Below are 11568 nucleotides of genomic sequence, written 5' to 3' on the forward strand. Positions count from 1 at the left end.
ACGGTTTACCTTTCCATATGAAGTAATTACTTCAAACATATCTATATCTATACTAGTATATAAAGCTTAAGAGTTTGTTTGTTTGATTGAACGCGTTAATCTCAGGAACTACTGGTCCGATTTGAAAAATTCTTTCAGTGTTAGATAGCCCATTTATCGAGGAAGGTTATAGTCTTTATATTATCCCCGTTTTCTTACGGGAACGGGAACCACGCGGGTAAAACCGCGCGGCGTCAGCTAGTGTATGATAAAAGGAAGAGAAGAAACAGACACAATTGTTAGCCATCTACGGTCTTTGCTCGATTTGGTCATTTACCTTAAGAGCATCACAGAGCATGTGTCGGCCAGAAAACGAGGAGACTTTGCACTTGGTGTCGACGTGGCTGAGCTCCATACCCTGGCCGCATGTGGCGCAGATGTCGTACAGAGCTATCTCGTCTAGCAGGGGACATTGTTTTAGCAGCAAAGCTAGAGGTTGACCTGTAATTACAGGAAGAATTTGAAGAAAATCGAAGTAAATTCTCAAAATTATACTGGAAATATTGGAATAACTGAGTTTAATACTTAAAGTATAGGTAGTAATATATTAATGTACAAAAAAAAAATTTAAACAAATTATGTAAACGCATATTTTTTTTAATTTGTTTAATGATTTTTTAAATTTGGCGGGCGATTTCAGTCTCTACTTTAATTAGCCAAATTCTACTAATATTATAAAGAGGTAACGTTTGTGGTGACTTATGGTTCCGAGACTTGGTCGCTAACTATGGGCCTCATAAGAAAGCTCAGAGTCACACAGCGGGCGATGAAACGAGCTATGTTAGGAGTATCGTGATCGAATCAGAAATGAGGAGAAGAACCAAAGTCACTGACATAGCTCAACGAGTTGCGAAGCTTAAGTGGCAATTGGCGCTGCACATAATTCAAAGAGCCGATGGACGTTGGGGTCCCAAAGTGCTGGAATGGCGACCCCGCACTAGAAAGAGCATTGTTAGTCGACCCCCCGCCAGGTGGACTGACGACATCACGCAAGTCGCAAGGATTCGTTGGATGCAGGTGGCTCAGTATCGTGATGTTTGGAAGTCCCCAAAAAGGCCTATGTCCTGCAGTGAACGTCCATCGGCTGATGGACGTCCACTGTTTGATCAACTCACTCCAACTCACTGACTGACCAAGTTTGTGGTATTATGTGTGTAATGTCTGGACCTTCTGCGAACCGCTTTTAAAAATTGTTTACCACTAGAAAGCCACGTCATTTGTGTGTGTCTATATTTTATCTTTCGTATTCTCACGGAAACAGGAACAACGCGAATGAAACCACGGGGCGTTAACTAGTAAAATAAAGTTACTAAAATGAAAAAATAGAAAACGAATTAGTATATTGTAGTGATATGTGTGGTACCAAAATGCTGGGGATGAATTCACCAGCGGAGCACTGCCATATTTCCTTTCCCACTTCTAATGCAAAGAAAGAAAATTTGTTTATTTGACACATAAACACAGAAGACACCAAAAAAGGAATTTTGAAAAAAGTACCAAATTATTACCAAAAAATAATTAGTACCAAAATGGTCACTACTCAGCATGTGGTACGCTAATGATGGATCAACCACTAACACTTCTTCCATGGAACCTTTAGGATCAAAATATTCATTCACTCTAATGCTTCTCTCTGCTACTGTGTAGATACCTATGAGGAGTCGGGGTATGAGTGATGGGGAGTTGTTTTAAAATATCTTTTCCAAAGACCGAAAAGTTAAACACTTGTGTTACGCCGATACGACACAGTATAGGCGGACTAGCGGCACTACAATAAATATGGGCATGGCTCAATCTTTCGATTACGATTCAGGTTAGCCGTAGCAGTGGCGTAGCATGGCTATTCACCGCCCTTCTATATTAAATTATTACTTTAAATTTATTCAAAGAACCTTATTTACATCGTACAACTTATTAAAAATCAAGATAAACTACCAGGAGCATGGAGCACATATCTATGAGAAGAAATGCCGAATACATTTATGTTCTTGTGGATGAAAGCTATCAGTGTTGGTAAATAAGAGGGTATTTGATGACTTGAGCTCAGTTTTTCTGTTGGGCAGCGTGGACACCGTCATGCTGATTATCACGTTAGTGATTCTGTGCATGTGTTGTAATAGTTAATCATAAATTGTTTAGTGTGGGCATAGAGAACATGTCGAGCTAGGAAGATGAGTATTTATGCATTCTAAAAGGATCCCTCAAGCCTACTCCTAAGGTCACAAGTCCTGGGACCTGCTCAGTGTGTTTCCTCTAACACAAAATAATGGTACCATCACTGTCACGTCACACGTAGCAACAACGGCAACTTATTTCCGAAACGCGTCATAAAGGTTCCATCCTTATAAGTACTCAGCTATTTTTTTCAATCAAAGAATGTACCTGTGCAGCCTGCAGCACCACAAATGGTCACTTTCATACCATCCGGACAATTACTGTAAGCTCGTTTCATGCGTTCATTGTACAAACGGTACAAACTTGGATAATTCGAAAATCTTGAAAGTTTGTTTGAGTTTAATGATATATGACTCATAAACAAGGAAGACACTGAAAATTTGGAAAGCATTTTTATTTAATTTGTTTATTTATATTTTATTTCATTTTTTTACAGATTTTTAGTGGTTTTTATACAAATAGATAATTATTGGCAGATGGTAACATGACAGAGAAGTTCATATTATTCATTTTTGTATTGAAAAAAAAAAATAAAGAAGTCCAACTTCACACAAGTCAAAATATTTTTATATTTAAGTGAACTTTTGTTTTTAGGGTTTTTGGAATTAGTTTTGATAGTTATTAATCCGATTAGTTTTTAGTCTTGATAGGTAATTATTAATTTTAAACATTACATACTATCGGACGCCCGCGACTTTGTCCACGTGAAATTCAGATTCTCGAGAATTCCACGAGATCCATGGATATTTTCGGATCACAAAGTACCATATATTTCTTTCAATAGCCTCCTCTATCTTTCAGTGAAACCAGAGACAGAGATAGATCCCTTACACACAGACAGGCAAAAATTAAAAAAATAGTATCGTGAAAACAATAAGCAATAATGAAAATAATAAATAGCATTTGTGAAAACACTGACAGACGTTTTAATTTACTTTTACATATTTGTAGGTAATGAACACATGCACAGATTAACATTATTAGGCAGATAGAGCGTGCGGAACACGACGGTGTCGTAGCCGCTCCAAATACAAAATTCAAAAACGAATACCTTCTCACGTCAGCACGACACGCATCAGTAATTTCCAATATTGTTCAAGAAAAATAGCGTCTTATGTTTTTAAATATTTTAAGAACTGTTCAACTAAAAAAACTAAAGAAGTAGTAAGTGGAGTATTTTTCTATTCGTAATTATTGATTATTAGGTATATTAAATTACGTAATTGTTGTTACAAATTATGAAATGAGTTTGTATATTCAGATGTCAAGGATACAAGTGACGTTTGGGTTTTTTCGGCCTCACCACGCAGCTTGTTCGTCTCATTCTGTATGTTTATTGAGTGGTTATAGATAATGAATTAAAAAAAAAATTAATTCATTAATTTTTCATGAATTAATAAGAGCTATAATTAAAGTAGAAAAGAAACCGGTAGCAGTAGCAATTACACGTTCACACTACTACATTACGTTCATACTAATATACATTATCGATTATCGAGCAAACAATTATAAAAATAATGCATGGATATTAAAATGAAATCACGCTTTTCAGGGTTACATCGACAGACCATAGAAAAACATGGCTGTAAAAGCTTGATTAGCGTGTTGCGCCTTTATTTACCGCTAAAATATGAATTTTTCATTACATAATAACAGTAATTTTTTATACAAACGACAGCAATTTTTTGATATGCATGCAGAAACCTATGTCGTTCGATAGCGTTTAGAACAAAGTATGCCATGCGTTTACTAAGTCGTGTCTATATTTAAAATGTTCGCTTTCTCAAAGGATTATATTCCAAAGAAACGAGAAAACAAAGTTCTTCTCATACAAGAAATCATGAAGCCGATATACATTGTTGCATCATTGTTCGGACTATTCCCTTACAGGATAAAGTTTCAAGATCACACGAACTATTTCATAATCAATCGTAAATCGGTGTACGTTAATTCGTTATGCGGTATTTCGGTGGTGTTAGTTGCTCTCGCATTTCTCGCTTTGCATATTCAAGACGTGTTTGTATCCAGCGAAAATGTATCGATGACCGAAGTGATAATGACACAAATTAATTATGTACTGGAGTTAGTGTCACTGGTTGTCTTTTGCGCGGTTGCATACACTAGTGTTTTTCTCAACCGAGCGTATTATTTGAAAATATTAAATACGTTGACCACAACGTGGTACGATACGCCGCCTAACAGGAGACATCAGAATATTCTTTCTCGTCTAAAATTTCAAGTAAACTTCGTTGCAATGGGCAGTCTCGTTACAGTTGTAATCCTACAAGTCGCTATCAACTTCACACGAGACAATAGCTTGTGGAAAATGATCCTTGTCGCTATGACTTTTAATTTAGCTCAAATAATACAGTTTGTTACATTGGCTTTATATTATGTTCTTGTCATGTTGGTGGTCGCTTTATTGAACAATATAAACGAGCATTGCTCGGAACTTGTAAGAGATAAGAGGAGTCTCTCTGATGGAGTTATAAAGGTTAAACCCAAACACTTGGTTACGCTGCGACAGATGGAGTTAGCTTATGTCAAAGCGTTCGAAATGAAATCGTATATAAATGAGGCATTCCAGGGGCCTATTCTGGCAACTGCAATACAGTGCTTCCACTCGATGGTGAGTGAGGCCCACATTATCTACCATGGTATTGTGGTGGAAAGGAGCCTTACCACACATGACGTCATAAATTGTTCTATTTGGATTGTTTATCAAATTTTAAAAATTTATTTACTAGCGTATGCTGGAAATTTGTTAAAACTAGAGGTGTGTTTCGGTTAAATAAAAAGGTAATTTTGTTTTAATATGCTAAATTACCAACATGGAATATTTTTCAGGCGTTGAGAATCGGTCAAACGTTGCACAACATTCCAACTGACAATCAGGATTTAAGATGGTTACTGGAGGTAATATTACACACAGTCATTATTTTTTAAATTTTTAATAAAGATATTAAAACAGAACACTATTACGACCTCTGCCTTGGATTCGGAGGGCGTAGATTCGAATCCGGTCCGAGGCATGCACCTTAAATTTTTCAGTTAAGAAATTAAATATCACGTGTCTCAAACCGTGAAGTTAAAACATCGTGAGTAAACCTGCATACCTGAAAATTTTCTTAATTCGCTACGTCTGTGAAGTCTGCCAATCCGCATTTTGCCAGCGTGGTGGACTAACGCCTAATCCCTCTAATTCTGAGAGGAGACTCGTGCTCAACAGTGAGTCGAATATGGTTTGTTAATGATGATGAAGATTCAAAATAAATAAAAATTGTAGCGCTTTCCTTGCGTTAACAGCTGGTTAGTAACAACTTTTAATAACCTCGGTATTGATACAAGTTGGGAGGAGGGTAGTTTACCAAAAGTTGTTACTAACCAGAGGTTTTTTTACTGTTGCTTCATTAATAGTTATACAACTTAACAGCCACAATGTCCTACAAATTACATTGTAGGACATATCTCTTTCCGTCGCACAGAAATTTTCATTTCCTGGTAACTCAGTTAGCTACCAGAATCAAGAATTTTTGTAAATAAAAAAGTTGATCGTCTCATCAAGATGAAGCTACTCTCTAAAAATTAACTTGATAGTAATCAGTTGTAATAAATGATCTACGAATACCTGACTACAAGTCATTATCATTAATATCTCACATGTAGCCGTTATAGAGTCATAATTACCCTAATTCCGTCAACCTGCGTTGATGCAGCGGGGTGGGTCTAAGCTGCATAAAACCCTCTAAGGAGCTCTGGCCAGGTCGTTAAGAGTGTGCAATATGTAATTTGGTGGTTACAAATGGTTCTGGATCTCAGATTCTGTTAATTTCAAAGTGTTAGCTTCGTTATGACTATACAAAATACACAATTTGTAAAACTTTTCTCGATAGTTTATTTTTTTGAAAAATACATGTTTTGCTCACATTTTGCTTTCAATCTCAGGAAAAGCACTTACTTATTATATTATATTATATTATATAACTTATTTTCTTAAATTTTTGTTTTGTATAGAAAATTAGGTATATATCTTGAACATGGCCATTTTGTTTTTCGTTATGTTGTTTAATTTACTTGCAACGTCAATAAAATTTGCGTCGCGCGTCAATCGCTCCGTGCTTTTCACTCATGTGAAAGTCATAATTCGGCGTCTCGTTTGCGCTTCGAATTTTATCCCTATCGTACCGACTCTGCGCGCTCTTAAAGCTATTTTGCCAAAATGTGCTTTGCCCTGCATTTAAATTTTAAAAATTTATATAATTGACAGATTCAACACTTTTCGTCACTTATGTCGTATCAACGTATTGAGATGACTGTATACGAGTATTTTCCACTTGATGCTACACTCATGTATAATGTAAGTTATTTTTCTTGTCATAATATAATATAAGTTTTCATTTTTTACGTCGTAAGTCTTATTAATATCGATATTAAAGCCAAAATCATTTTTTTTTGTCTGCGTATTTTTGTTGACAAAAATGGATGGAAAATGGAAATGGAGTCAACAAAAATATGATTTTTTGTAGGATTATGAAAGAGTAAAGTTACCTTAATATTAATTTAGTTTTTTGTCCTTTCCAACAACCCTGGAGCCATGGGGGCCGTAAAATTCCAAAGTTATTAAGTTTATTTGGGATTTGTTAAGTATTTTAATCGTCTCCCGTCTCGTCATCATCTCGATTTTAATTTCGCGCCTTCCTCGAATTATGGTTGCAAATTGTGCCAAGTTTTATTTGAATTCATTCAGTAATTTCAGTGTGAAACCTGGTAGTGCCTGGTCAACAAAAACAAGGACAGACGTACAGATAAAAATAAAAAAATATATATTTTTTATCTTCTATACTTATAATACATCTGTAGAGAGGTCAATTCTGTACATGAAATATATTTCCAAAATAACTATCTTATTTTTACTTTACGATTAGTAATCGATACTGATGCCAAAAATGCAATCAGTAAAATTTTTGTTTGTCTGTATGTTCGTTATAGAAACAAAAACTACTTGACGGATTTTAACGAAACAATTATTCGTCATACTCCTGGGCAGGCTACTTTTTATCACGCTCCGATGAAAAGGAGCAGAGCAAAGCAAGGGAAGAGCAAAGAGAAATGTTGGAAAAACGAGAGAAGTTACTCCATTTTTACAGCGATACTACTGTAAGGGCTGGATTAAAAAGATCTAAGGGCGGACGAAGTCGCGGGCGTCCGCTAGTACATAATATAATGCCCTTCTTTCCCGCCCTCCAAAAAAAAATCAAAATATCTTCAATGAACAGAATTGGACTTGCTACGGTTTTATTATAGGTAGGATAAATAATCCATCCAATAATAATTGATCGCTTAATTAAAAAGTTATTCGTACTCCATACTAATATCATAATAATTTATGAAAGTAAGATGTTTGTCTGTTGCCTTTCATAGCTAAAATGAAATTTGGTAAGATTACATAGAGAATTACATCTTGGAGCCACCTTGAAACAAAACAGACTAAAACTTTATACAAGTTCTAAACTTTCAACCCCTATTTCATACCCTTCTAGTCCACTAATATGACAGAGCGACACCTCTTCGGAGTACGGTGAGCCCATTAACAATAAAGTACAGGAATTCAAAACGTCTGTAAATTACTATTCGAGAGTGTTGAAATGTGTGTACATTGAAAAATAAAGGACTTTCCATACAATCTTTCTACACCTAATTCACCCCTTTCTGATTTTATTTTAGCGACAAAGGTATCCTATATCCTTCTTTGTTTTGAGTCAAGTTTCATTTGAATTCATTCAGTAGTCTCAGCGTGATGTCCGGTAAAAAAGACTGACAGACAGGCAGACAAAAAATAACAAAAAAGTATTGTAGGCTTCAGTACTGATCATAATATAACTCCTCCAACAAAAATTTTCAAAATAAGTACGAAATAACAAAAAAGTGTTTTGGGCCTCAGTATCGATCATATTCTATTGCTCTCCAACGAAAACTCAAAAAATATTCAATAGCGGACCCGGTCAAGCTTCGCTTTTACTTGTGTGAACTTCTTCCCTACCTCTATCCTACGCTGCCCCTACCCTAACCCTACGCTACCCCTACCCTACCCCTACCCTACCCCACCCGTACCCTACCCCTATCCTACCTACCCCTACCATACCCCTATCCTTCCTATTCCTTCCCCTAAAAAAAAATTCAATCTAGTAGAACGATAAAATGAACTAATTAAGACCATCTAAAAAAAAGTGTCAAGTAGCCTATTACAATAATGTCGCATGACAGCCGCACCTACCCTGATCTAATCTAACCTACCTTGATCAATAATAACTCCATTTTCATATTTCAGATGGTGGCATCCGCGACGATGTATTTAATTATTTTAGTACAGTTCGATAAAAAAATATAAATTCCCAAGATTTTGAAAGAAAGAAAGAAAGAAAAAAGCTTTATTAGAGAATTATGCCACAAAACACAATTTGTTCTTTAAAAATATCCTGCGATGTGGGGCACAACCCAGTAAACGGATCCAACTCAGCATAATGCTGCATACTTTTTAAATAAAAAGAGCATGCAGCGCTGGTTTTCAGTTGGAACCGTTGACCAGAAGCCGCCACAAACACAACACACAACAACCTTATTAACTAAAATAAACAATAATAATAACTTAAACTTAAAATAATACATTACAATTAACTAAAATAAAAAGGAAAAACAATAAAATGCCATACTAAAAAATAACAACGTGAGAAGAAAAAATATTAAAAATAAAATTTTATCATATATACAAAGGTATTTACAAATTTACGCAAATCTTATACAGTTATCTACCTATAAGAAAGAAAACTTCGCCACATGATGTTGGAATTCGATCTGCTTTTCATTTATTTTGCGGTGCTTTGTATACGACCATCAGAGAAGACCATAAGAAGACGCCCCCCACCTACTATTAGAGTGGTGACGTGTACCTATTTATTAGAATGCTGTAATTGAAAGTAGTTAAATAAATGTTTGAATTGATTTTATTATTGTAACTTCCCAACTCTAACATCACATCATAATATATAAAACTATTATAATTTTATTGGAGACTTAATATTATTTACAAGCAGATTAACTGCGTATTATTCGGCAGGTAAATATTTTACAGCATCCGGTGATATGACGTCATACTCCCTGTTTTGTATACCAATCAGGAACTTCTGTCACTCTGTTCACCAATCAGATTAGTTTCCGCTTGACGTATCCAGATCCAGACACGTGGTCGCCAGGTTGGTAGGTAGCGCTTGTCTTAGTTAACTCATAGAGTAGTGTAATGGTTAACCTCTTAACGTCTTTAATTCCCTGTTCCCATTTCATTTTGACGTTTAACGAAAAGAAAGAGTGTGTGTATACATAATTATAGTTACTTGTGTTTTTTATCGGAATCTCAAAACTTAAAATGTATGATCCTAATATGCAAATATATTGCCGTTAAGGCTGAGGCTGGTAACGCGACCGGGAATGTGGCGGAAAACTCCTAACGAGGAAAAAGGACAAAAGGCAAGTCAGCCAAAGACATCGTACCGGAACGCTAAATCGCTTGGCGGTACGTATTTACTGGTAGAGTGGTAACTAGCCACGATCGAAGCCTCCCACTAGCCAGACCTGGGCCAATTAATAAAGCCTCAATCGGCCCAGCCGGGGATCGAACCCAAGACCTCCCTCTTGTATATCCATCGCGCAAACCACTGCGCCACGGAGGCCGTTAAACTGTTAAGTATTTGTTTAAATAACTTCAGTTGTTTAGTCGTAATAAAGTATAAATATAGTACAGTAGATTATGTTTGATAATGTTTTAGTTTAAATAATTTGCGAGGGATATAAAAAATTAAAACTTAAAAAATAAAGAGTAATTAAAAGTTAAAAATAAAATTTAAAATTAGAGTAATTAAAAGTAAAAAATATAGAGTATCGATATCTACGTTGCAATATCGAACTATCGATATATCGTCCATAAAAATATTAGAAACTAGTGGACGCCCGCGACTTCGTCCGCGTAAACTTTCAACTACCCCTACCCTACCCCTACCCTACCCCTACCCTACACCTACCCTACCCCTACCCTACCCCTACCCTACCCCTACCCTACCCCTACCCTACCCCTACCCCTACCCTACCCTACCCCTACCCTACCCCTACCCTACCCCTACCCTAACCCTACCCATACCCTACCCTACCCCTACCCTACAACTACCCCTACCCCTACCCTACCCCTACCCTACCCCTACCCTACCAACCACCCGGACATACACGTCGCACAGTTACTGTTTATAAATTGTTTATGTAAACTTGAGAAAAGTCGATCGCTTAATATCTATAATTTTTTAAGATTCGATTTATTTATTTATTTATTATTCTACAAAAAACACGTTTCAATTAAGCCTAACCATAGTGCAACACAAACCACAGTTGGTTTTACTGTGCACTGGTTATTATTACATAATACAATATTTAAGAACAAAAATAATTAACAAACAAAAGAGAAGAAAAACCAAGAATAATTAATCAGTATCGGGAAGTTAAATAAGTATCGTAAAAGTGTGAGTGAACCGCTGCTGCGACGCTACACAGGCTGTCCCAAAAAGTAATTATTTAGTTTCCGCTTATATACGTTCGTGAGTATATTAGTATCTTTTAGAAGATTCTTTACCGTATCCGGAAAATCGTTAAAGATTGTTAGAACAATATATTCCAGCCTTCGCCATTTTACCCATTTATAACATGGAAATATAATTCTATTTTATGAAAAACAAAATACATAACCGTAACGTATTCCGATAAATCGAATCGCAAAAAAATCGATATTTAAAAGGTCAATTTCATAAAAATCGATATTTTTGTAAGTTTGCGTAATTAATAATGTTAATAAATATAATTTTATATTAAAGAAAGAAAGAAAGAAAGAAAGAAAATATATTTATTACTACATTATGCCACACATCACAATTATTTAAGAATAATACCCTGCGATATGTGGCATAACCTAGAAAAAGGTCCTAGCTCAGCATATTGCTATATGCTCCCTATAAACAAAGAACATACAGCGCTGATTTTCAGCTAAAAACAAGATACGTAATGTAATGTAACCCGATAAATCGAATTCCAAAGATTCGAAATTTAAAAGGTTTCGTAGTCGTTTTCTATATAATCGATTTTTTTCAAGCTTGCCTATACAATGAAAATATAATTCTATTTTATGAAAAACAAGAAACATATTTTAACCATACATAACCTTAACGTAACCTGATAAATCAAATCGCAAAAAATTAAAGAGATTTTAAGCATGTTTAAACGATATATAATGGTAACGAAACCTGAAAAATCAATAGAACT

The 11568-nt window shown here is 35.5% G+C and overlaps 2 protein-coding genes across 3 annotated transcripts in view; one reads left to right on the top strand and one right to left on the bottom strand.

The window, feature by feature from the left end:
- LOC112043590 (malate dehydrogenase, mitochondrial-like) overlaps positions 1-11568 on the bottom strand; it is a 221788-nt gene that overhangs the window by 6614 nt on the left and 203606 nt on the right. The window contains exons 1-2 of one of the 2 annotated variants that reach the window (XM_024079074.2): positions 2422-2566; positions 317-480 (exon numbers count right to left, since the gene is read on the bottom strand). In XM_024079074.2, coding sequence (XP_023934842.2) covers positions 317-480; positions 2422-2491 — 234 coding nt within the window. In that variant the 5' untranslated portion in view covers positions 2492-2566. Of the gene's footprint in view, positions 1-316; positions 481-2421; positions 2567-11568 lie in introns of those variants that run through there. The other variant, XM_052885382.1, reaches the window with a different exon arrangement.
- Positions 4021-8930, top strand: LOC112043591 (uncharacterized). The gene is made up of 4 exons (XM_024079075.2): positions 4021-4990; positions 5062-5130; positions 6482-6571; positions 8543-8930. The coding sequence occupies exons 1-4, from the start codon at positions 4055-4057 to the stop codon at positions 8600-8602; spliced, it is 1155 nt and encodes a 384-aa protein (XP_023934843.2). The 5' UTR covers positions 4021-4054; the 3' UTR covers positions 8603-8930.

The sequence above is a fragment of the Bicyclus anynana genome, chromosome 14 (genome assembly GCF_947172395.1).
Source record: "Bicyclus anynana chromosome 14, ilBicAnyn1.1, whole genome shotgun sequence".
NCBI classification, from domain to species: Eukaryota; Metazoa; Arthropoda; class Insecta; order Lepidoptera; family Nymphalidae; genus Bicyclus; species Bicyclus anynana.

Excerpts from the sequence above, each read along its gene's own strand:
- LOC112043591 (XM_024079075.2), top strand. The coding sequence starts at position 4,055 with ATGAAGCCGATATACATTGTTGCATCATTGTTCGGACTATTCCCTTAC. Across the intron at positions 4,991-5,061 it reads GAAATTTGTTAAAACTAGAG|GCGTTGAGAATCGGTCAAAC; the intron begins GTGTGTTTCGGT and ends AATATTTTTCAG. Across the intron at positions 6,572-8,542 it reads ATGCTACACTCATGTATAAT|ATGGTGGCATCCGCGACGAT; the intron begins GTAAGTTATTTT and ends TTCATATTTCAG.